This window comes from Salmo salar, chromosome ssa12, assembly GCF_905237065.1.
Source record: "Salmo salar chromosome ssa12, Ssal_v3.1, whole genome shotgun sequence".
In the NCBI taxonomy this organism is placed as follows: Eukaryota; Metazoa; Chordata; class Actinopteri; order Salmoniformes; family Salmonidae; genus Salmo; species Salmo salar.
In genome coordinates this window covers 80,149,154-80,173,213 of record NC_059453.1, presented here as the reverse complement: position 1 = coordinate 80,173,213, position 24,060 = coordinate 80,149,154, and the positions used below count along the sequence as shown (strand labels likewise).

Below are 24,060 nucleotides of genomic sequence, written 5' to 3'. Positions count from 1 at the left end.
TTGGTTACTATGTGATTCCATATGTGTTATTTCATAGTTTTGTCTTCACTATTATTCTACAATGTATAAAGTAGTAAAAATAAAGAAAAACCTCTTGAATGAGTTGGTGTGTCCCTTTTTACTGGTACAGTGTAAGTGTGTGTATATATATATATATATATTTGTGTGTACACACACAACTGTTTGTAGGAAAAAGATCAAATTGAAGATGCTCTGAATTATAGACTTAGGCTACCTACTTGAACTTTTTAGTTTTCTAAACATCTCTTCTGAATATAATATACAGTATTTCCTACCTCTTTCTCAGAAATAGACCACAATGTCTTGCACTGGTAAACTGCTTCCCCTTGTATTTCCCCCCCCAGGGAAACTGTCTTGTGCCATTGTATAATATGTAATATGGTGTTTGAGATGCAAGACCAGATGGTTAATTGTATTTTAGCAAGATAAGTTCAGTGTGTTCATGCAACAGTACAGCAGGAATACTCTATGCAGATTTCCTGGAACCAAATCATGCCTAATATCTCTGACATACACAGAGGCACACTCACTCATGGAGAAGCACTGTGCTTGGCTGGAGATTGATCAATACTCAACAGATTTACTGCGAGAAGGACGGCACTAGTGTTTGTGGAGTGAGCTCATCATTCTAGAATCTATCATCATTGGCCTGTGGAATGAGAGAGCCATGTTTATGGAAGCTAACAAAGTGTACCACATCTCTTTTTGAAGGCGCAAAAGAACAGGGGCATAACATTTTCTTGTGAATTTCTAACTGACTTGCAAATAATAGGCAAAGCCCTGCTCAAGACTGTGTGGTATGTAGCCTATGCTTTGGTTTGGAGACATGTAAGCATAGGAGACCATAGCGCCTGGTCAAAGCGACTTTGGGGCAAAGTGGGCAGCTGCCACACTCCACTTTCAGATGAGGGAGCAGCGTTATACCCCTTAAATGACAGATTTTTCACAAATGTGATTATTGAATTGTGAAACCCATTCAAAAGATTAGGGGACATGATCTGGAATTAAATCAGAAGGGGCAATCACTTTCACTTGGTAATTTGTCATGGGCTGCTGCTGGCTGCAGCTCGTTCTAGCTATTTAATAAGCTAACTAGCTACAGAAATGAACGAACTACCTTGCAAAACAATACAAAAACATGAAAAGATGGCTAGATATGTCGTTTAAAAAGAATCAGATGACCCACAAGTTTCAAACCAAAGGAAGAAAGATGAAGGCTTCATTCAGCAGGCACTAGTTAGCTGTGCGATTCTAGCTAGCGTTAGCTACACCACTTTTTTCACTGAGCTAGCTAGCTCGGTATATTGAAGCCTGTCACTAAATAAAATTGGGTGAAAATCCGTTACTCACTGAAGTAAAGTTGTTGCTGGAGTGCTGACGAAAGTTTTTAAGCTGTCATTTCACCATATTAAATAAACTACTTCTGAGCACTTTGTTTACCGCCAGACCAGATCTGGTGCATGTGCGCGCATGCAGCTTGTATTGTAGTTCAGATCTGACACATGCAGTTGGACCAGAGCAAAACATCAGCCTACATTTAATCTTGGTTAACCCAGAACACAAATGTTGTGTAAATTGGTCGGATGCTATGTTTATGTACTCTGTCCATGAGAGATTAGCCTACATTGAATCCATGAGGTGAATACTATGCGGGTAGGTAGTGAAGTACTTTGTTGTTTAGGGCAATGTCAGCAGTTTCTACTGTTACTGATGCTCTACCACTGTGGACATCGGCAGATTCAAGGTACCAGGTTTATTGTGATTCCAAAGAAAGTACTCTTGAGATTGGTGTAGAAGAATGGAGCACTTGTGGTGTTCTGAGAGTCCTAACAAGCCTGGTTACAGGCATTGCATTTGAAGTATAGGGTGGCATACTGAGGAGATGACCTCGAGATGACACATGACAACCCTCCTAGTAGGTGCTGTGACATGAGTATGTTTCACCTGCAGGGGCCTCGGTGTCCTTGTGGTGCTTCAAGGTTTGTGTGGCGTGGAGCAGCGTACTCATGTTCACCCCACCTCTCCAGCCTCTCCCAGGCCTCATCATCACTCCTCCAGGTAGCCACAGACTCCATGCTACATCTCAGTGCGCCTGAGCACTGTGCAAAGGGAAAGTGTAGCAGACTAAGTCCTAAAATCCCTGTTGAGTATTAATAGCCCGGTTAAGCTGGTTTCCAGGGAACACATGCCTGGCATTTTAAACCTCACTTTTTTCTCTCTGATCTGGGATTGGTACTATGCGACAGTAATTGCTTTGGTGTCATGTCTGACAGTTAGGTGTGTCTCTCGAGGAAATATTACCCTCTGCTAGGACAACTCGTTGCTGTCTGTGATAGTATTTATACTCTTCTCAGAGAGCTGTGATCTCATGGATTGAAGGAGAGAAGGCAATGTTATTTGAAGAATGTGACCTGTTGAATCTTTTAACCTCTGATAATCATGATCATCCAAAGCATGTCGTAGTAATGTGAAAATTCTGAAATAAGTCTTTACAATATTTAGTACAGTGGGCTTCCTGTGTAAACTACAATTCATTTGATCTAAACCAGCATTGTTTTAAGCATTTCGATGGCCGCCTGTTTTATGTTGATTCCTGTCTCCGTTCCTCAGTGTATGCCCTCTGGGTTGCATCCTACTGTACCCTGCCATTTCCTGCACAGTTTGCCATCTGTTCTTAAAAAGGAAACCCCACAACTGTTCATTCCCTTCCTTCCCACTGTGTAGCATTTGCATATAACCCTCCCCTTTCTGTCCCCCTAACCTGGTCTCTTTCATTCCCTAAACCCACTTCCTCTCCCTCTCTCATATAGCCATCCCTCTCTCCTACTGCTCCGTTTTCCATCCCTGGCTCCTCCTCCTGTGCTTACCCATCCAGCTCATCCCTCTCTTCCTTCATGCGTCCCCTGACAGCTAATCCCTGGACGCTGTGGCGTTTGTTGGCCAAGTTTTTGCAGTGTGCTTGGTGCTGGTCTGGAGTGGCTATTTTTACCCCTGTCACAGATAATCAGATCTCCTATCATTGTGCTTTGCAGGTAGCCAGCCTCGGGACCGGAGGAGGAACTAGTGTGTTTTCTGTCAGGACTCACACTGTTTAAGATCTGATCAGCTCTGTGCTATGTCTAAAGAGCTCTACTATCCCCAATCTGATCAGGCCAATGTGTTTACCTACAAGAGAATCAAAATGTCTAAAATCACCATCATCCTGTTATATTTATTTAGCTACAGTCATGTCCTTGTTATACTGACAACCGATTACTCTTCCATGCCCTTTTGGCAACTTTCCACTGCTTTATACGTCATGTACTGAATGTTATGAATTTGATAATAAATCTTCACCTGTTTTCTCTGTCTTTCCAGACTGCCTTTTCAAGCTGTGCCCCATGAACAGGTACTCTGCACAGAAACAGTTTTGGAAGGCAGCAAAACCAGGTGGAAACAGCACCACTGACACAGTGCTCCTCAACAAACTCCACGTGAGTACCTCATCTCACTGGCCTTTATTAGAAGTTCTCTAACACTACTGCTGCCCATTATGCCTGCTGGTTCTAAACTGCGTGCATTGCCGTGTTGCTGAGGTCGAGCAAATCATTACAAGTGAAATACTCTCCAAGTTTATAACACGACATAAACCCAGATCTATATTCCATAAAGTACGGCTTCTTATTCTTAATGTGTTTTTGGAGCACTAAATCTAATTGGTGGCCATTTATATTTCAGCATGCTGCTGATCTGGAGAAGAAGCAGAATGAATCAGAGAACCGAAAGCTGCTAGGAACTGTTATCCAGTACGGAAATGTCATTCAGGTATGAGCAGGAAGAGTAGGGGTGATAAGGTAACAAGGAGATTGAGTTTGGTAAAGCCACAATATAACAGTGTCATTAAAGTTAGTGGAAAGCCTGGAGCAGAGAGGCAATACAGCTCTTCCATAAATGCAGCCAATTATCATCCAGGCCTTATCATCCCCTGCATATGTGACCAGTGAAAGTCTCCTATGCATAAATGAGATCATCAGGCCACAGGGAAACGGGTCTAAGGGTCCGCTAGAAGTGTACACTATAGTGTGTCAGTTGATTTCAAGTGACAGACCCTCAACCAGAACACCATGGTAGTTGTGATATCTGTCATCTAAAAACACCAACATATACTGTATCTATTTTAGGGCAGCTGTCTCCTGAACTATAGTCCTGAACATGCTGTCAGAATTGTATTGGCGGAAGTGGTACAGTAGGTGTATTTGTTTTAGGGGTGTGATGACAGGTAAGGTATTGAGGGCAGTAGGGTAGTGTTTGATATTTACCACAGGCTTACTGTGGTAAGTGGTTGCAGCACTTGAGAGCATGTATTGTAAACACATGTATCTGTCATTGTCTGAGACATTTCGAATGACAGTTGTCTTGTTTTTTCAGTCCCTGCATTCTCCCTCAAAACAACCACAAAGGTTGGTTAAGGTCTAGTCTCCCAGTACCAGACATCACACTGAATACTTGTTTGAGGGGTCGATGCTGGTTGAGTCAACATGGTTGATTTCTTGGGTGAAATTATGGGGCAAAGGAGGTCATGAGAAACATATTTGAACTAGGGCCTTGGAGTATTATTTTAAAAAATCCAGGGGGAAAAAAGGGTCCAGAAAGAATTCAAGTATGATATTTTCAAATGGCACATTCTTTTGGGGATATTCAGGAATGGCCACTGTGCCAGTATTTGACATCTAACTCAATCTCTTCCTGTAGATATACTCCATAATAGACTCAGACCGTGACATTAACAGTATCTGTCTATTAAACCTCAATAGACAAAGTATGAGACTTCTATAAGCATTACATATTTAACCTTGATAAAACTCTAATTGGAAATGTAAATTATGTTTACATGCACATGTAACTGTGTCTGTTGTTTGCCACTCTGTTCCAGCTGTTGCACTTGAAAAGCAATAAGTACCTGACGGTGAATAAGCGACTCCCTGCCCTGTTGGAGAAGAATGCTATGAGGGTGACGCTGGACTCTGCAGGCAACGAGGGCTCCTGGTTTTACATCCAGCCCTTTTACAAGCTGCGCTCCCTGGGAGACAGTGTGAGTGTCCAGCCCAGTGTTGGCTTTAGTGTGGGTCAAAGGTCAGATAGGAAGTCTGGTCATGTCTCTATAGATAAACAACGAAGCCCAGACAACAGATTTCCACTCAAGATCAAGATGCGATGCTTGTTGTTGTGATTCGTAGTTATTGGTAATGTTTCAATTTGTTAATTGGTTGTCTAGCATTTAATCATTCAGGCTAGCTGGTCTCAATTGTATTTGACCATAGAGATGTAGGTAGAGAGTGATTAAGAGCCTAACAGGCCATGATCTCACTGAAAGTTCACCTAAAGAGTCTGGCATGCAAGATTCGAAAAGCTCCTGGTATACACCCTGAAATTCGTAAAACACCCTGAGATTCATAAAAGCACCCTGAAATTCGTAAAACACCCTGAGATTCTTAAAGCACCCTGAGATTCATAAAGCACCCTGAGATTCATTAAAGCACCCTGAGATTCTTAAAGCACCCTGAGATTCATAAAAGCACCCTGAAATTCTTAAAACACCCTGAGATTCTTAAAGCACCCTGAGATTCATTAAAGCACCCTGAGATTCATTAAAGCACCCTGAGATTCATTAAAGCACCCTGAGATTCATTAAAGCACCCTGAGATTCATAAAGCACCCTGAGATTCATTAAAGCACCTTGAGATTCACTAAAACACCCTGAGATTCATTAAAACACCCTGAGATTCTTATAGCTCCTTGCTTCAGTGACCACAGCAAAGATCATTAACAAAGGGATCTCTAGGACAGCACTTCTCTGTTGACCCATGATGCCGCTGAAGTTTACCTGCTTTATAAATAGAATCCGTGGTTCAGAGAATTGACAAGTTGTAAGATTAAATTAATACATAATTTCCTATTTTGACATTGTGTTGGCCTTAGGGTGTGTACCGGTTTAATTGCAAGTAGGCTACCATAGGTCATCGTCATTAGCTTTAGCCATTAGGGTTTTTCAGGCTGAATTATTCCTGTGCTGATGAGAGGTCCAGTGTGGCCACTGATTGCTTGGTAGCCAACATGGTCTGATGGGAACAAGTCGAACAATGTGTTATCATATTTGCCTGGTGTTACATAGCAGCAGTAACTAGCTATAACAATATTGAGGACAGAGACTTTAGGGAGAAATTAGGATAAAGGTTGTTAAAAGGAATTCATTATGCAGTGCTCAGACCCGTTTGGCAGTACATCCTGTGCAGCAGCAGGACTTCACCTTGCTATTATGATACCACAGCTTTTCTCTCATATTATGCAATCAACTGATGCCAAAAGTTGAGAGGTTCTGTTTATCTTGAAGGGCACTTTTCTCCGGCTCTAAACTGGACTGACCCCTTACTTTCTTTCCCTGTGTGTGTCTCTGGGCTGTCATGCATAACAGCTCTCCTGGGGCCTCTGTAGATGAGCAGATAGCACACTCTGGAGGACATTAGTGGTTGTACAAGTGTTATTTGTGGTTTTCTACTGGCTGATGGGTCTGATAAAGACAATCACACTGCCTCTCTGTTTGCTGTGTCTCTGAGGGTTTCTGTACAGTAAGTGTGGACAGCTGTGTGTTTCTGTGTGTGAACGTGTGTGGCTGTGTGTGAACGTGTGTGGCTGTGTGTGAACGTGTGTGGCTGTGTGTGAACGTGTGTGGCTGTGTGTGGCTGTGTGTGGCTGTGTGTGGCTGTGTGTGGCTGTGTGTGAACGTGTGTGGCTGTGTGTGAACGTGTGTGGCTGTGTGTGAACGTGTGTGGCTGTGTGTGAACGTGTGTAGTTGATCATGCATCTCTGTGTGTATAATAATGCTATTTGATTTCTCCCTTGTATGTCTAGGTGGTGATTGGAGACAAGGTGGTCCTTAACCCTGTGAACGCTGGACAGCCCCTTCATGCCAGCAGCCATCAGCTGGTAGACAACCCAGGATGCAATGAGGTAGAATACATGTTTCATCTTCATTGTCTCCTGGGTGGAGACTGCATTTGTAACAGAAACCATATTCTCCATTGTTATGTAAACCCAGGTGTGCCTGCACATTTCACTTCCTCAAATCACAAGTAGTGCAGGTTTTAACCATGTTGAGAAGTATGCCTTATTCTTAATTCTCATGTCCTCTCAAAGATGAGGAAACATATTCACTGTACAACTAGCTCCTCTCTTATGCTTGTTTCATATATACTAATCATGCCAAAACATTATGCAAAGAATGAATTGTGAAATGGCAGTATTATCTTGAGTTCATTAAGTGAGGGTCCTTAATCCACTCTTAAGGCTCAACCGCCATTAAGACAAATGACTCTTCAGTTAAAGACTATATCATTACTGTGCTCCTCCTTACAAACCCAGCAGACTCCCAGGCTCATTTCTTTTTGTCACTTTTTTAAGACAAACTTGATTATGTGAATAAATGTCTTTACCTTAGCCTTTCCTGACTCATCCTCTTGGTTTTCAGGTGAACTCCGTGAACTGCAACACAAGTTGGAAAGTAGTTTTGTTTATGAAATGGAGCGACAACAAGGAGATTATTCTTAAAGGGGTAGGTACTCTGACAGTTGATTAAAATGTATTGGACACAATAACACATTAAACAGGGTAGCTGGCTCTCCTTCCCCATGATACTGACTGGTGTCTATGTTTGTGTTACCAGGGTGACGTTGTTCGGCTGTTCCATGCAGAGCAGGAGAAGTTCCTGACATGTGACGACTTCAAAAAGAAGGAGTATGTATTTCTCAGGACTACAGGACGCCAGTCCGCCACCTCCGCCACTAGCAGCAAGGCATTGTGGGAAGTGGAGGTGAGCATAGAACTAGTAGATACATGGTCTGGGTCATGGTACACAATCATGCCACAGGAGGCTGCTGAGGGGAGGACGGCTCATGATAATGGCTAGAATGGCGTGAATGGAATGGTATCAAACACAAGAAAACCATGTTTTTAATCTGTTCGATACCATTCCATTCCAGCCATTACTATGAGCCCATCCTCCCCAATTAAGGTGCCACCAGCACCTTGTGAATCACACATATGACACTGATATTTATTGACATGGTTACACACAACCTTTGATTGTGGAAGCCTTGCATTGCTATGACATTCTGTAGGTTGTTCCAAAGCTTTAGGCCTGGAACAGAGAGAACCAGGTGAAACTATGTGGGTTGTCCTGCATCTTACAATGTGTTTTTACTTGTATGTTATCAGTCCAGACGTTGTCCTCATGCTGTCAGGTGTTGCATTCTTCTGTCAGGTGGTCCACCATGACCCGTGTCGGGGCGGGGCTGGCTACTGGAACAGCCTGTTCAGGTTCAAACACCTTGCCACAGGGTCTTACCTGGCTGCTGAGGTGAGTCCCCTTACAGTGACAGTAGGCATATTACATGGTAGTCTACCAGCCAACCACTTGCATGGATCATTTGATTTATACCTGGGAGTATAATGCACACAATCATCTTGCAGTGCTTCATTATGCGATCTGAAAGATTCATTCTTTGCAGATCGCATAATGAAGTACTGCAAGATGATTGCTTCCTCACATGTTGGAGTTAAGTATCCTATTCTGGTTCTTGATCTATTTTCAGGTGAATCCTGACTATGTGGAAGAATGTCCTGAGCCCCGATCCTCAGTAAGTCAACCAGAGACAGCTCTATATCTGTGTTTCATGTCTATGTTGTGTTTGCTGTCTTGCCCTACCTACTGCTGCTGATCTGAGGTGGATCTTGTTTCCTCTCCAGGTGGTGGATTTTGTTCCCTTTAACTTCCAGGTACTGTGCCTGTCCTTGTGTTTCATCCTCTCAAATACTTCACTGATGAGTTGAGGGACTCTTTAACCATGTTTTAATAATCAACTCACCCTCTTGAAGAGAACTAACTAAACTAAATGAGTGTCCCCCAATTCAGGCTACTGTTTGTGTGTAGTGTGTTTGAGTAGTTATTATGAAAACAATTCTCAATATGGTGGTGAAAGCTGCCGCCAAAACCTGTCTGTTTGTTCTGACCTCTGCTGCTAAAACTTTTTAAGTAAAGAATAGTTCAGTGAGTGCAGTTTTTTCCTTTATTCAACCATTCTCTATTACCATCTATTATCATTGAAGCTATTTCTGTATATTCTGAAAGGAGAGTTTCTTTTTGTAACATTGGCAGTTCTGATAGTTGTGCTAGAGCACCACAGCATGTCAGCACACCATATATTTACATTATCTGTATATGGTACTAGACCTCACATATAGATGGCAGTATAACACCATATTACTGTGGATGGAGTCAATATACAGTGTATATATGAAAGGAATATGTCAAAGAAATTCTGGTCTGGTCTGCTTTCCAGTGGCGATTTTAGCATGTACATCTTGGTGTGGCCCAAAAAATTGAAAGTGGGATGCATGCCAGCAAAGCCACTAAACAATACATTAATTGCACTATAACGGTGACAAACGGTGCCCACAAACTGTTAGGACCTACATAAAGCTGTTCCAACAGCAGTCCCAAGATCTTACCACTGCTACACCTGGCTATCAGCGGAGCCTTGTCTGGCAGCGAAACAGTTCATTCAGCCTCGTTTATTGCCTTTAAAAAAAGCATAGCTTATTTGGCTGACTTGTTTAAATAAATGTGGTTTCTAATGACAAATGAGATGTACAAACTATGGCATAAGGGGACGACAAGCGGATAAGAAGCAATCTGTAATTTCGATGAAGCCATTAATGAGCTAGGACGGACATTGTCAATATCACTATTTGTTTTGCACTTTTGAAATGTACAGCGACAGAATTCAGAATATGGGCCGTTCTTACAGTGTTTTCCCTGTACACCAAGGCAGAACCGTAGGATAAATAAAGTGGGCATATAAGCAGACAATGAAAGCTCTTACAATATTCAATGATTACATTTCTCTAAAACAGGTTATAGGCTACATTTGCACCACCAAGTCAGAACAGCAGGTGAAATTAAGAGAGGTAAATAGACCAAATTATTAGGGTGAGGCACTAGGGCATACACATAGTATTACTTTCTTAGCTACAGTATATATATCTCCCTGGCATATTACATAATTTATGCAGCAGTATACAATAAATGTTTGGACTCACCTTGTTGTGCTGTGCTCACTTGAACAGGAAGGTGGCACAATGGTCCTTCGTGGGCAAATTTTGTCATCAAAGTCTGGCATTCGCTGGATTTATGGTGCTTTCAAAACAACTGGGACCACGGAAAAAAACAAGGTTGAATCATGATGACGTCATTGATCTTGTGGTCGTAGCTCTAGAAAGAGTCCGGATTTACAATTCCGAGTTGGATGACTGTTCAAAAGGTATTTTCCCAGTCAGAGCTCATTCAATCCCGACTTCCCAATTGTCTTGAACTCACTGAAGTCAAGTTTTCGCAGTTCCGAGTTGACAGTTGTTTTAGCGCGGCACAAATCATGCTTCATTGACAGCATAGCCAATGTTGAAAGTTTATTATTTTAAACTTGGAAAAGAACCCCTTAATCCCAGATTTGGGACCACACAGCCACTGTCACTGATTCCTTCCAAACCACTCATTGTTGAATTTGCGATTTTCAACTTGTTGTGTAATGTTTATGTCCAATGGCTGATGAGCACCAATACGTTTAATCTATAATTTCTCTTCATTATTTCTCTTCATATGACAAGGATTAAAAGAAAGGATTTGCCAGTAGATTGTCGACTTGATTCATGATGATGGCTGCTAGCTAAGATTTTGAAAGTGTGACGTTGACATGATCAGTCAAGCTACTGTACATATAATGTGATTGGATGATTGGAATTTTATCTGTGGCCAATGACCTTGAGCCTTCTTGGATGGGCACTTCTAATGTAACTCTATGGCAGCACCCAAGGGGCTAGAATTTTCTAAGACTACCCTTAGACTTGGCGGTGACGTAGTGTCCCCATGAGTGACAGAACACTGAGCCAATCACAGTGCAATGCTCCATATTTTCTGCTGTCTTGCCCCACCACCACAGAAAGCACTGAGCTAGGCTGAAACACCTACATTTTGGAGCTGCCTTACGCAAGACAAAAAAAAGAGACCATGTTTGTATGCGGCTTTATTAACTCAATGATATATATATTTTTTTACATTGTTTGCAAACTGATATGTGACACGTATTAATGCCAAAACAACATGCAAAACCAACATTTTTTGCTAGAAATGTTGGGCTCAAAACAGGTGGGGCTCTGCCCCTCTCCCTGACCTGAATGACGGGTCGCCACTGCTGCTTTCCACGATTTGTTTCCGCCACTGAATTTACAGCTTTCAAAAAATACTTACAGATGATAAAATATGATCATATGAGGCTAAATACATCATGAATTGAATTAGCTTTTAGATCCGTAAACTTGACAGGATGAGTCAACCACGCATTATCTCTTCTAAAAGTGGAAAATGTCTCTGAATTGGCATGACTCCAATCTCAATATAACCTCAGGCTCAGTCTTCATCTGATTGGTACTGATGAGTACAGCAAAGGAGATATGTTTGGGTGGGTGTATTTGTCTTGGGGGAAGCTGGAGGGAGTTTGGTAAATTATTCCCGATGATGATTTCTCTCTTCTTACTGTACTGTAAAGCTGCAAATTAGAAAACGTCTTTAACGACTGTGGTAATCCAAACAATGTTGCAATGCTTTATCATCTTAATGTGATCCACTGATATAGCATTGATTAAGCTATTGTTGCCATGCATAAGTCAAACTATAAACAGATTGGAGGAAACGTGTGCAACATCTTCATGCTCTCAGCCTCATCTGTTACACACAATCACAGACAGTAATATCACTGCATTGAAATTATGAACTGAACTACTGAGTTGGGATTTTAGTATGAAGCTCCATAAACTGACAGTGTCCTCTCCTACTGTACCTGCAGTTGGACTCGGACCATGAAGCCCTGCGAGCGCGTCTGCGAACCCCTCAAGAGAGGGTCATGTACCAACTGGTGTCTGTCCCTGATGGCATGGACATCTCCTCTATCTTTGAGCTGGACCCAACCACCCTGAGAGGGGGGGACTCCCTGGTGCCCAGGTACACAGACAAATATCACACCCCTCCACACATGCATTACATTCTATGATCTGCCTTTCATTGCATCTTCAATCAACCTGGTCTAAATAGCACGGGTGTGATGCTTGATACAAATCTGTCTCGTCAGGGCAAGGGGTGGCCATGTGTGGGGGCTCTGCTTCCTCCTGTAGCGTACATGTTACAGACTGCTGCTGCTGACAGTCACGTTGTGTTGACTGGACTGGGGACCCACCATGACATATGAAACTGCTGTTGATGTGGCTGCTCTTCACACCTTCCATTTTTTTCCTGTCTGGCAGGGGCTCTGGGCTCAGGCCCTTCGTAGGCAGGATTAGGGCATTTCATAGGCTTCTGGGAAGAGACAGAGGAGGGCCTTCGGGGGTGTCTAATCACACAGCCTAGTTAGTCTAAGAATGTACAAATTACAATTCAGAGATGATAATTTCAGGGCAATTTTAGGATAGCTAAAGAATGGCCGATTGTTTGCTCTTTGATCTGAATAGTGAGTTTGCAGGACAGCTGAGCTCAGTGCAATTTTGGCGCTTTTGTTTTCAAAGTAATTCATATTTTTAAGATCTCTCTTCTCATGAAAATATCTCACCGTCTACCACTGTGTGTGTGTGTGTGTGTGTGTGTGTGTGTGTGTGTGTGTGTGTGTGTGTGTGTGTGTGTGTGTGTGTGTGTGTGTGTGTGTGTGTGTGTGTGTGTGTGTGTGTTGGAGGAGGTAGCACGGTTTGTTAACACTAGCTAATGATAGTCAGGAAAGTCCCGGTATGGTTTGAAGCAGCAAACCATGGTGATGGGGCAGACTGCAGCGCTACAGACTGGACCAGGATATCCAGAAGATGTTGCAACATGCTGTGATTTAGTCATATCTTCCAGCTGAAAAGAGAAGCCAGATGTTGCATAACCATCCATCCACCCCCACACCATAAACACACCATCATCTGGAAGGCATATTTTCCCATGAAGTAATTTGATCTTTCAGAGGGCTACTGCCAACTACATGGGAATAGTCAGGTCCTGTCCATAGTACTGCATATACTTCTATATTCACCTCTGGTGTGTTCCTTCCTTTTCACCTCCTGACTGAATCATGTGTTGGCTAAAATAACAACAGTGTGGTTGTTTCTGTCACCAGCGCCACATCAGACAAGGCGTGTGCCCCCTCCCCTCGTAGTGTCAGTCGGCATTGTGTCATGTTGTGAGGTGCCTGCCTGCTGGCTACCATTGGCAGCACCCTCGCCCTCTGGTCCCCCTCCCTACCTGAAATAACCCATATTCGCCAGGACACAGGCAGCCAAGCTGGGCTTTAGGTGAGAGTCATTAGAGTGAGTGTGGTAGAAGTAAGCCTGTTAGCCTAACAGGCCATTATGCAACCAAGCCAAGAATACAGCCAGAGAAGGTGGACACACACACAGAACCCAACTGGTATATTGTTTCACCAATATACATGGCCTTCAGAAAGTACTCATACCCCTTGACTTATTCCACATTTTGTTGTGTTACAGCCCGAATTCAAAATGGATTAAATTATTTATTTTTCCCACCCATCTACACACAATACCCCATAATGACAAAGTGAAAACATGTGTTTAGAGATCTTTGCACATTTATTTTAAATGAAATAACACATTTACATAAGTATTCACACCTCTTTGTAGAAGCAACTTTGGCAGCGATTACAGCTGTGAGTTTTTCTGGGTAAGTCTCTCAGAGCTTTCCAACACCTGGATTGTGCAACATTTGCCCATTATTCTTGTCAAAATTCTTTAAGCTCTGTCAAGTTGGTTGTTGATCATTGCTAGACAACCATCGTCAGGCCTTGCCATAGATTTTCAAGTAGATTTAAGTCAAAAATATAATTTGGCCACTCAGGAACATTCACTGTCTTCTTGGTAAGCAACTCCAGTGTAGATTTGGCCTTGTGTTTTAGGTTATTGTCCTGCAGAAAGGTGAATTCCTCTCCCAGTGACTGGTGGAAAGCAGACTGAACCATGTTTTCCTCTAGGATTTGGCCTGTGCTTAGCTCCATTCCATTTCTTTTTTTATCCTGAAAAACTCTCCAGTCCTTAACAATTACAAGCATACCCATAACATGATGCAGCCACCACTATGCTTGAAAATATGTAGAGTGGTACTCAGTAATGTATTGGATTTACCCCAAACATAACACTTTGTATTCAGGACAAAAATGCATTGCTTGCCAAATGTTTTGCAGTATTTCTATAGTGTGTTGTTGCAAACAGGATGCATGTTTTAGAATGTGTTTATTCTATAAAGGCATCCTTCTTTTCACTATGTCATTTACAGGTGAAGTCGGAAGTTTACAAACACTTAGGTTGGGGTCATTAAAACTCGTTTTTTAACCACTCCACAAATTTCTTGTTAACAAACTATAGTTTTGGCAAGTCGGTTAGGACATCTACTTTGTGCATGAGACAAGTAATTTTCCCAACAATTGTTTACCAACAGATTATTTCACTTATAATTCACTGTATCACAATTCCAGTGGGTCAGAAGTTTACATACACTAAGTTGACTGTGCCTTTAAACAGCTTGGAAAATTCCAGAAAATGATGTCATTGCTTTAGAAGCTTCTGATAGGCAAATTGACATAATTTGAGTGAATTGGAGGTGTACCTGTGGATGTATTTCAAGGCCTACCTTCAAACTCAGTGCCTCTTTGCTTGACATCATGGAAAAATATAAAGAAATCAGCCAAGACCTCCACACGTCTAGTTCATCCTTGGGAGCAATTTCCAAATGCCTGAAGGTACTACGTTCATCTGTACAAATAATAGTAGGCAAGTATAAACACCATGGGATCATGCAGCCATCATACCGCTCAGGTAGGAGACGCGTTCTGTCTCCTAGAGATAAACGTACTTTAGTGAGAAAAGTGCAAATCAATCTCAGAACAACAGCAAAGGACCCTGTGAAGATTCTGGAGGAAACAGGTACAAAAGTATCTATATCCACAGTAAAACGAGTTCTTTATCGGCATAACCTCAAAGGCCACTCAGCAAGGAAGAAGCCACTGCTCCAAAACCGTCATAAAAAAGCCAGACTACGGTTTGCAACTGCACATGGGGACAAAGATCGTACTTTTTGGAGAAATGTCCTCTGGTCTGAAAAACAAAAATAGATTTGTGTGGCCAGAATGACTATCGTTATGTTTGGAGGAAAAAGGGGGAGGCTTGCAAGCCAAAGAACACCAACCCAACCATGAAGCACGGGGGTGGCAGCATCATGTTGTGGGGTTGCTTTGCTGCAGGAGGGACTGGTGCACTTTACAAAATAGATGGCATCATGAGGATGGAAAATGATGTGGATATATTTAAGCAACATCTCAAGACATCAGTCAGGAAGTTAAAGCTTGGTCGCAAATGGGTCTTCCAAATGGACAATGCATACTTCCAAAGTTATGGCAAAATCGCTTAAGGACAACAAAATCAAGGTATTGGAGTGGCCATCACAACGCCCTGACCTCAAGCCTTTAGAAAATTAGAAAATGAAAATGGCAAGCAAGGAGCCCTACAAACCTGACTCAGTTACACCAGCTCTGTCGTTAGGAATGTGCCAAAATTCACCCAACTTATTGTGGGAAGCTTGTGGAAGGCTACCCAATACATATGACCCAAGTTAAACAATTTAAAAGGCAATGCTACCAAATACTAATTGAGTGTTTGTAAACTTCTGACCCACTGGGAATGTGGTGAAAGAAATAAAAGCTGAAATAAGTACTTTTCTCCACTATTATTCTCACATTTCACATTCTTAAAATAAAGTGGTGATCCTAATTGACCTAAAACAGGGTATTTTTAGTAGGATTAAATGTCAGGAATTGTGAAAAACTGAGTTAAAATGTATTTGGCTACAGTGTATGTAAACTTCCGACTTCAACTGTATGTTAGTATTGTGGAGTAACTACAATGTTGTTGATCGCCTCTCAGTTTTCTCCTATCACAGCCATTAAACTCTGTTTTAAAGTCACCATTGACCTCATGGGGAAATCCCTGAGCGGTTTCCTTCCTCTCCGGCAACTGAGTTAGGAAGGACACTTTTATCTTTGTAGATCCTTGTGGTTGAATCTGCGTTTTGATATTCACTGCTCGACTGAGGGACCTTACAGATATTTATATGTGTGGGTATAGCTGAGGTAGTCATACGAAAAAAACATTTTAAGCACTATTATTGCACATAGAGTGAGTCCATGCAACTTATTATGTGACTTGTTTTGCAAAAGGGTTGAATACTTATTGACTCAAGACATTTCAGCTTAGAATGTTTATTTTATTTTATTTCTTAAAACATAAGTCCACTTTGACATTATGGTGCAGTGGGCCAGTGACAATATAATCTAAATGTAATCAATATTAAATTCTGAATATTAAATTCAGGGTGTAACACTACGAATTGTGGAAAAAGTCAAGGGGTGTGAATAATTTCTGAAGGCTCTTTAATCAAACGATATTGGTCTTTTACCGTTGTATTAGTCATATGTACAGGATACACATTGTATATACTGTCCAACGAAATGCTTACTTGCCACAACAACAATAAGAAACAACAATAGGAAATAAGAAAAGATAAGAATACAAACATAAAGTTAAATGGCTCAGTAGAATAGAGTAAACATTTTAGCATGAGCATAATACAGGACGGTACAATATTTCCACATTTTTGGGGGGAAGGAGAGATTGGGGGGAAAATGTTTAATTTGTGCAGTATTTTGTAATAATAAGAGTCTGGTAGCAGCAGTTGTGATGTGTGTGTCTGTGTGTAGCATTAATGTCTATTTGTGTGTGGGTGTTTATGTGAGTTAGTGCATGTGTGCAAAGGTGTGGAGAGTCAGTCCAAGTGGTCAGTCCAGTTTAAGTGTTCAGCAGTCTGATGGAGCCTGTTGGTATCAGTAAAACCTCCCACAGACCTAGCCTCAGTCCAAATCTACATGTGCTTTAGGGAAGAGAACAGAGCTGTGAAGTAGCACAAAGCCATGAAGGAGTGACTGCTCAGCAGAAGTTTTTTCCCGTTAAAACCCAGGAGTTATTATTTGTCATGTTGTGTTTCTACTGTTGTGTGAGAATCTGTTTTTGGGTGTGTGTGTTCATGCGTGTTCCATCATGTGGTGTTCCTAGGTGTGGATTGATGCTGGCCCTCAGATCATCTTCTCCTATGCCATTGGCACCTACTATGCTGTAGCGGCCTCAGGAAAAAAAGAAAATATATTAGTTTCTTCTCCATTTAGATTTGTTTCATCAAATTGTGAAATAATCCATGTCTGTTGTGAATATAGGTGATTATGATTCTTGGCATCATAACAACGACAGTCAAAGGAGTTGGACTGCAAGTTCCAACACAATCACCTATATTTACAACAGCCCTATTTTCCTGCCATTTTTTGTCTAGACGGCATAGTTGTGCAAGAAAGCAACGCTTGGTACCTTTAGTGTTGGCACACAAAAAGTGTTTGAATTTTGGAAATGGATGCTCATAGAGACGTGGCCAAAAGTTTTGAGAATGACACAAATATTAATTTCCACAAAGTTTGCTGCTTCAGTGTCTTTAGATATTTTTGTCAGATGTTACTATGGAATACTGAAGTATAATTACAAGCATTTCATCAAATCAAATCAAATCAAATTGATTTATATAGCCCTTCGTACATCAGCTGATATCTCAAAGTGCTGTACAGAAACCCAGCCTAAAACCCCAAACAGCAAGCAAAGCATGTGAAAGAAGCACGGTGGCTAGGAAAAACTCCCTAGGAAAAACTCCTTAGAAAGGCCAAAAACCTAGGAAGAAACCTAGAGAGGAACCAGGCTATGAGGGGTGGCCAGTCCTCTTCTGGCTGTGCAGGGTGGATATTATAACAGAACATGGTCAAGATGTTAAAATGTTCATAAATGACCAGCATGGTCAAATAATAATAATCATAGTAGTTGTCGAGGGTGCAACAAGTCGGTGAACAGGTCAGGGTTCCATAGCCGCAGGCAGAACAGTTGAAACTGGAGCAGCAGCACGGCCAGGTGGACTGGGGACAGCAAGGAGTCATCATACCAGGTAGTCCTGAGGCATGGTCCTAGGGCTCAGGTCCTCCGAGAGAAAGACAGAAAGAGAGAAAGAGAGAATTAGAGAGAGCATATTTAAATTCACACAGGACACCGGATAAGACAAGAGAAATACTCCAGATGTAACAGACTGGCCCTAGCCCCCCAACACATAAACTACTGCAGAATAAATACTGGAGGCTGAGACAGGAGGGATCAGAAGACACTGTGGCCCCATCCAATGATACCCCCGGACAGGGCCAAACAGGCAGGATATAACCCCACCCACTTTGCCAAAGCACAGCCCCCACACCACTAGAGGGATGTCTCCAACCACCAACTTACCGTCCTAAGACAAGGCCGAGTATAGCCCACAACGATCTCCGCCATGGCACAACCCAAGGGGGGGCGCCAAACCAGACAGGAAGACCACGTCAGTGACTCAACCCACTCAAGTGACGCACCCCTCCCATGGACGGCATGGAAGAACACCAGTAAGCCAGTGACTCAGCCCCTGTAAAAGGGTTAGAGGCAGAGAATCCCAGTGGAAAGAGGGGAACCGGCAAGGCAGAGACAGCAAGGGCGGTTCGTTGCTCCAGCCTTTCCGTTCACCTTCACACTCCTGGGCCAGACTATACTTAATCATAGGACCTACTGAAGAGATAAGTCTTCAGTAAAGACTTAAAGGTTGAGACTGAGTCTGCGTCTCTCACATTGGTAGGCAGACCATTCCATAAAAATTGAGCTCTATAGGAGAAAGCCCTACCTCCAGCCGTTTGCTTAGAAATTCTAGGGACAATTAGGAGGCCTGCGTCTTGTGACCGTAGCGTACGTGTAGGTATGTACGGCAGGACCAAATCAGAAATATAGGTAGGAGCAAGCCCATGTAATGCTTTGTAGGTTAGCAGTAAAACCTTGAAATCAGCCCTTGCCTTAACAGGAAGCCAGTGTAGGGAGACTAGCACTGGAGTAATATGATCAAATTTTTTGGTTCTAGTCAGGATTCTAGCAGCCGTATTTAGCACTAACTGAAGTTTGTTTAGTGCTTTATCCGGGTAGCCGGAAAGTAGAGCATTGCAGTAGTCCAGCCTAGAAGTAACAAAAGCATGGATTAATTTTTCTGCGTCATTTTTGGACAGAAAGTTTCTGATTTTTGCAATGTTACGTAGATGGAAAAAAGCTGTCCTTGAAACAGTCTTGATATGTTCTTCAAAAGAGAGATCAGGGTCCAGAGTAACGCCGAGGTCCTTCACAGTTTTATTTGAGACGACTGTACAACCATCCAGATTAATTGTCAGATTCAACAGAAGATCTCTTTGTTTCTTGGGACCTAGAACAAGCATCTCTGTTTTGTCCGAGTTTAAAAGTAGAAAGTTTGCAGCCATCCACTTCTTTATGTCTGAAACACAGGCTTCTAGCGAGGGCAATTTTGGGGCTTCACCATGTTTCATTGAAATGTACAGCTGTGTGTCGTCCGCATAGCAGTGAAATTTAACATTATGTTTTCGAATGACATCCCCAAGAGGTAAAATATATAGTGAAAACAATAGTGGTCCTAAAAGGGAACCTTGAGGAACACCGAAATTTACAATTGATTTGTCAGAGGACAAACCATTCACAGAGACAAACTGATATCTTTCCGACAGATAAGATCTAAACCAGGCCAGAACTTGTCCATGTAGACCAATTTGGGTTTCCAATCACTCCAAAAGAATGTGGTGATCGATGGTATCAAAAGCGGCACTAAGATCTAGGAGCACGAGGACAGATGCAGAGCCTCGGTCTGACGTCATTAAAAGGTCATTTACCACCTTCACAAGTGCAGTCTCAGTGCTGTGATGGGGTCTAAAACCAGACTGAAGCGTTTCGTATACATTGTTTGTCTTCAGGAAGGCAGTGAGTTGCTGTGCAACAGCTTTTTCTAAAATTTTTGAGAGGAATGGAAGATTCGATATAGGCCAATAGTTTTTTTTATAATTTCTGGATCAAGATTCGGCATTTTCAAGAGAGGCTTTATTACTGCCACTTTTAGTGAGCTTGGTACACATCCGGTGGATAGAGAGCCGTTTATTATGTTCAACATAGGAGGGCCAAGCACAGGAAGCAGCTCTTTCAGTAGTTTAGTTGGAATAGTTTCCAGTATGCAGCTTGAGGGTTTGGAGGCCATGATTATTTTCATCATTGTGTCAAGAGATATAGTACTAAAACACTTTAGTATCTCCCTTGATCCTAGGTCCTGGCAGAGTTGTGTAGACTCAGGACAATGGAGCTTTGGAGGAATGCCCAGATTTAAAGAGGAGTCTGTAATTTGCTTTCTAATGATCGTGATCTTTTCCTCAAAGAAGTTCATAAATTTATTACTGCTGAAGTGAAAGCCATCCTCCATTTGCGAAGGCTGCTTTTTAGTTAGCTTTGCAACAGTATCAAAAAGAAATTTCAGATTGTTCTTATTTTCCTCAATTAAGTTGGAAAAATAGGATGATCGAGCAGCAGTGTCAAAGGCTTTTATTGACAATTACATGAAGTTGATTCAAAGAGTCAATATTTGCAGTGTTGACCCTTCTTTTTCAAGACCTCTGCAATCCACCCTGGCATGCTGTCAATTAACTTCTGGGCCACATCCTGACTGATGGCAGCCCATTCTTGCATAATCAATGCTTGGAGTTTGTCAGAATTTGTGGGTTTTTGTTTGTCCACCCGCCTCTTGAGGATTGACCACAAGTTCTCAATGGGATTAAGGTCTGGGGAGTTTCCTGGCCATGGACCCAAAATATTGATGTTTTGTTCCCCGAGCCACTTAGTTATCACTTTTGACTTATGGCAAGGTGCTCCACCATGCTGGAAAAGGCATTGTTCATCACCAAACTGTTCCTGGATGGTTGGGAGAAGTTGCTCTCGGAGGATGTGTTGGTACCATTCTTTATTCATGGCTGTGTTCTTAGGCAAAATTGTGAGTGAGCCCACTCCCTTGGCCTAGAAGCAACCCCACACATGAATGGTCTCAGGATGCTTTACTGTTGGCATGACACAGGACTGATGGTAGCGCTCACCTAGTCTTCTCCGGACAAGCTTTTTTCCGGATGCCCCAAACAATCGGAAAGGGGATTCATCAGAGAAAATGACTTTATCCCAGTCTCAGCAGTCCAATCCCTGTACCTTTTGCAGAATATCAGTCTGTCCCTGATGTTTTTCCTGGAGAGAATTAGCTTCTTTGCTGCCCTTCTTGACACCAGGCCATCCTCCAAAAGTCTTCGCCTCACTGTGCGTGCAGATGCACTCACACCTGCCTGCTGCCATTCCTGAGCAAGCTCTGTACTGGGGGTGCCCCGATCCCAGAGCTGAATCAATTTTAGGAGATGGTCCTGCTGCTTGCTGGACTTTCTTGGGCGCCCTGAAGCCTTCTTCACAATTGAACCACTCTCCTTGAAGTTCTTGATGATCCGATAAATGGTTGATTTAGGTGCAATCTTACTTGGCAGCAATATCCTTGCCTGTGAAGACTTTTTTGTGCAAAGCAATAATGACAGCACGTGTTTCCTTGCAGGTAAGCATGGTTGACAGAGGAAGAACAATGCTTCCAAGCACCTCCCTCCTTTTGAAGCTTCCAATCTGTTATTCGAACTCAATCAGCATGACAGAGTGATTTCCAGCCTTGTCCTCGTCAACATTCACACCTGTGTTAACAAGAGAATCACTGACATGATGTCAGCTGGTCCTTTTGTGGCAGGGCTGAAATGCAGTGGAAATGTTTTTGGGGGATTCAGTTCATTTGCATGGCAAAGAGGGACTTTGCAATTAATTGCATTTCATCTGATCACTCTTCATAACATTCTGGAGTATATGCACATTTCCATCATACAAACTGAGGCAGCAGACTTTGTGAAAATTAATATTTGTGTCATTTTCAAAACTTTTGGCCACGACTGTACACTTGTTTGAGGACGTTACAGAATGTCATCACACCCACCAATGGTGAGAGCCCGCTGTAGCTGTTATTACCATCATCTATGCCAAAGTAGGTTTTAGGTGGTTTAAACAACACATTGATACACACACAAACACACGCTCAAAGAGCAAGCATCCTGCGGGGAAGGGAATAACTCATCACGTTAGATCAATGACAGTGTTGTTGTTACTACTAGGGGGGGGATACTACTGACTCGGCCATCTATGACCATGCAGAGTGACCATGCAGAGTGACCATGCAGACAATGCACTGTTATAGATAGTTGAGCTTGAATCAGGAGCAGAGCATGAGTAATCAATCACATTTTATTTTATTGTATTAGGATCCCCATTAGCTGATGCCATGACGCCAGCTCATCTTCCTGGGGTGACATGAGTTATTGAGCATCCTGTCCCGTCCTCACAGGGCTTGGTTTACATAACAGGAGAACAACATTTGCCCATCCAAGTTAACAGAGCATAGCAACGATGGCAGTAATTCTGGTGCTGGCAGGTGTGATAACAGGGTAAACCCAGCTGGTATTCCCCAGTATTACCACACACTTTTATGAATGTTTAAGCAACGCTCACTTTTCAAAGCTACTGTAAGGTTGACACCTAAGGAATTACAATCCACAGACATTATTTTGGATATACAAGACCTACTATAGTGTTTTTTTGTATTGTTGCTGTCCTCTGAGTTGCTCTGTCTTGTTCCCTCAGGAACTCTTTCGTGAGGCTCAGGCACCTCTGCACCAACACATGGGTCCACAGCACCAACAACCCAATTGACAAGGAGGAGGAGAAGCCTGTCATGTTACGGGTGAGTGGCTGGGAAGGATAATAGTGTGTGACCGTTGGTCGGACTTTAAAGTCTATTTATTGAAAGTATGTTTTACATGTCCCTGTTTAGATTGGTACATCAGCGGTTAAAGAAGACAAAGAGGCCTTTGCCATAGTGCCTGTCCCCCCAGCAGAAGTCAGAGACTTAGACTTGGCCAACGATGCCAGTAAAGTGTTAGCATCCATCGCTGGCAAGCTGGAGAGGGGCACTATAACCCAGAACGAGAGGAGGTAAAGTGTGTCCCTGCAGCAGTCCTTTGACCTACTGTATTACTTTATCATACATACACTACCGTTCAAAAGTTTGTGGTCACTTAGAAATGTCCTTGTTTTTGAAAGAAAAGCAAATTTTTTTGTCCATTAAAATAACATCAAATTGATCAGAAATACAGTGGGGACCTTGTTATTGTTGTAAATTATTATTGTAGCTGGAAACGGTTGATTTTTTAAAATGGAATATCTACATAGGAGTACAGAGGCCCATTATTTACAACCCTAATCCAAGTTTGTCATTTTAAAAGGCTAATCGATCATTAGAAAACACTTTTGCTATTATGTTAGCACAGCTGAAAACTGTTGTCCTGGCCTTCTTTAGACTAGTTTAGTATCTGGAGCATCAGCATTTGTGGGTTTGATTACAGGCTGAAAATGGCCAGAAACAAAGACTTTCTTCAGTAACTCGTCTGCCTATTCCTGTTCTGAGAAATGAAGGCTATTCCATGCGAGAAATTGCCAAGAAACTGAAGATCTCGTACAACGCTGTGTACTACTCCCTTCACAGAGCAGCACAAACTGTCTCTAACCAGAATAGAAAGAGAAGTGGGAGGCCCTGGTGCACAACTGAGCAAGAGGACAAGTACATTAGAGTGTCTCGTTTGAGAAACAGACGACTCACAAGTCCTCAACTGGCAGCTCCATTAAATAGTACCAGCAAAACACCAGTCTCAACTTCAACAGTGAAGAGGCGACTCCGGGATGCTGGCCTTCTAGGCAGAGTTGCAAAGAAAAAGCCATATCTCAGACTGGCCAATAAAAAGAGAAGATTAAGATGGGCAAAAGAACACAGACACTTATAGAGGAACTCTGCCTAGAATGCCAGCATTAGTTTTC

The 24,060-nt window shown here is 42.4% G+C and overlaps 1 protein-coding gene across 1 annotated transcript in view; it reads left to right on the top strand.

Moving 5' to 3' along the window:
* The window catches only part of LOC106565749 (inositol 1,4,5-trisphosphate receptor type 1), a 165,990-nt gene that overhangs the window by 30,716 nt on the left and 111,214 nt on the right, over window positions 1-24,060 (top strand). The window contains 12 exon segments of the mRNA XM_045691827.1: window positions 3,379-3,494; window positions 3,739-3,825; window positions 4,934-5,092; window positions 6,910-7,008; window positions 7,526-7,609; window positions 7,721-7,867; window positions 8,318-8,413; window positions 8,649-8,693; window positions 8,803-8,832; window positions 11,955-12,109; window positions 22,831-22,930; window positions 23,021-23,181. Coding sequence (XP_045547783.1) covers window positions 3,379-3,494; window positions 3,739-3,825; window positions 4,934-5,092; window positions 6,910-7,008; window positions 7,526-7,609; window positions 7,721-7,867; window positions 8,318-8,413; window positions 8,649-8,693; window positions 8,803-8,832; window positions 11,955-12,109; window positions 22,831-22,930; window positions 23,021-23,181 — 1,279 coding nt within the window.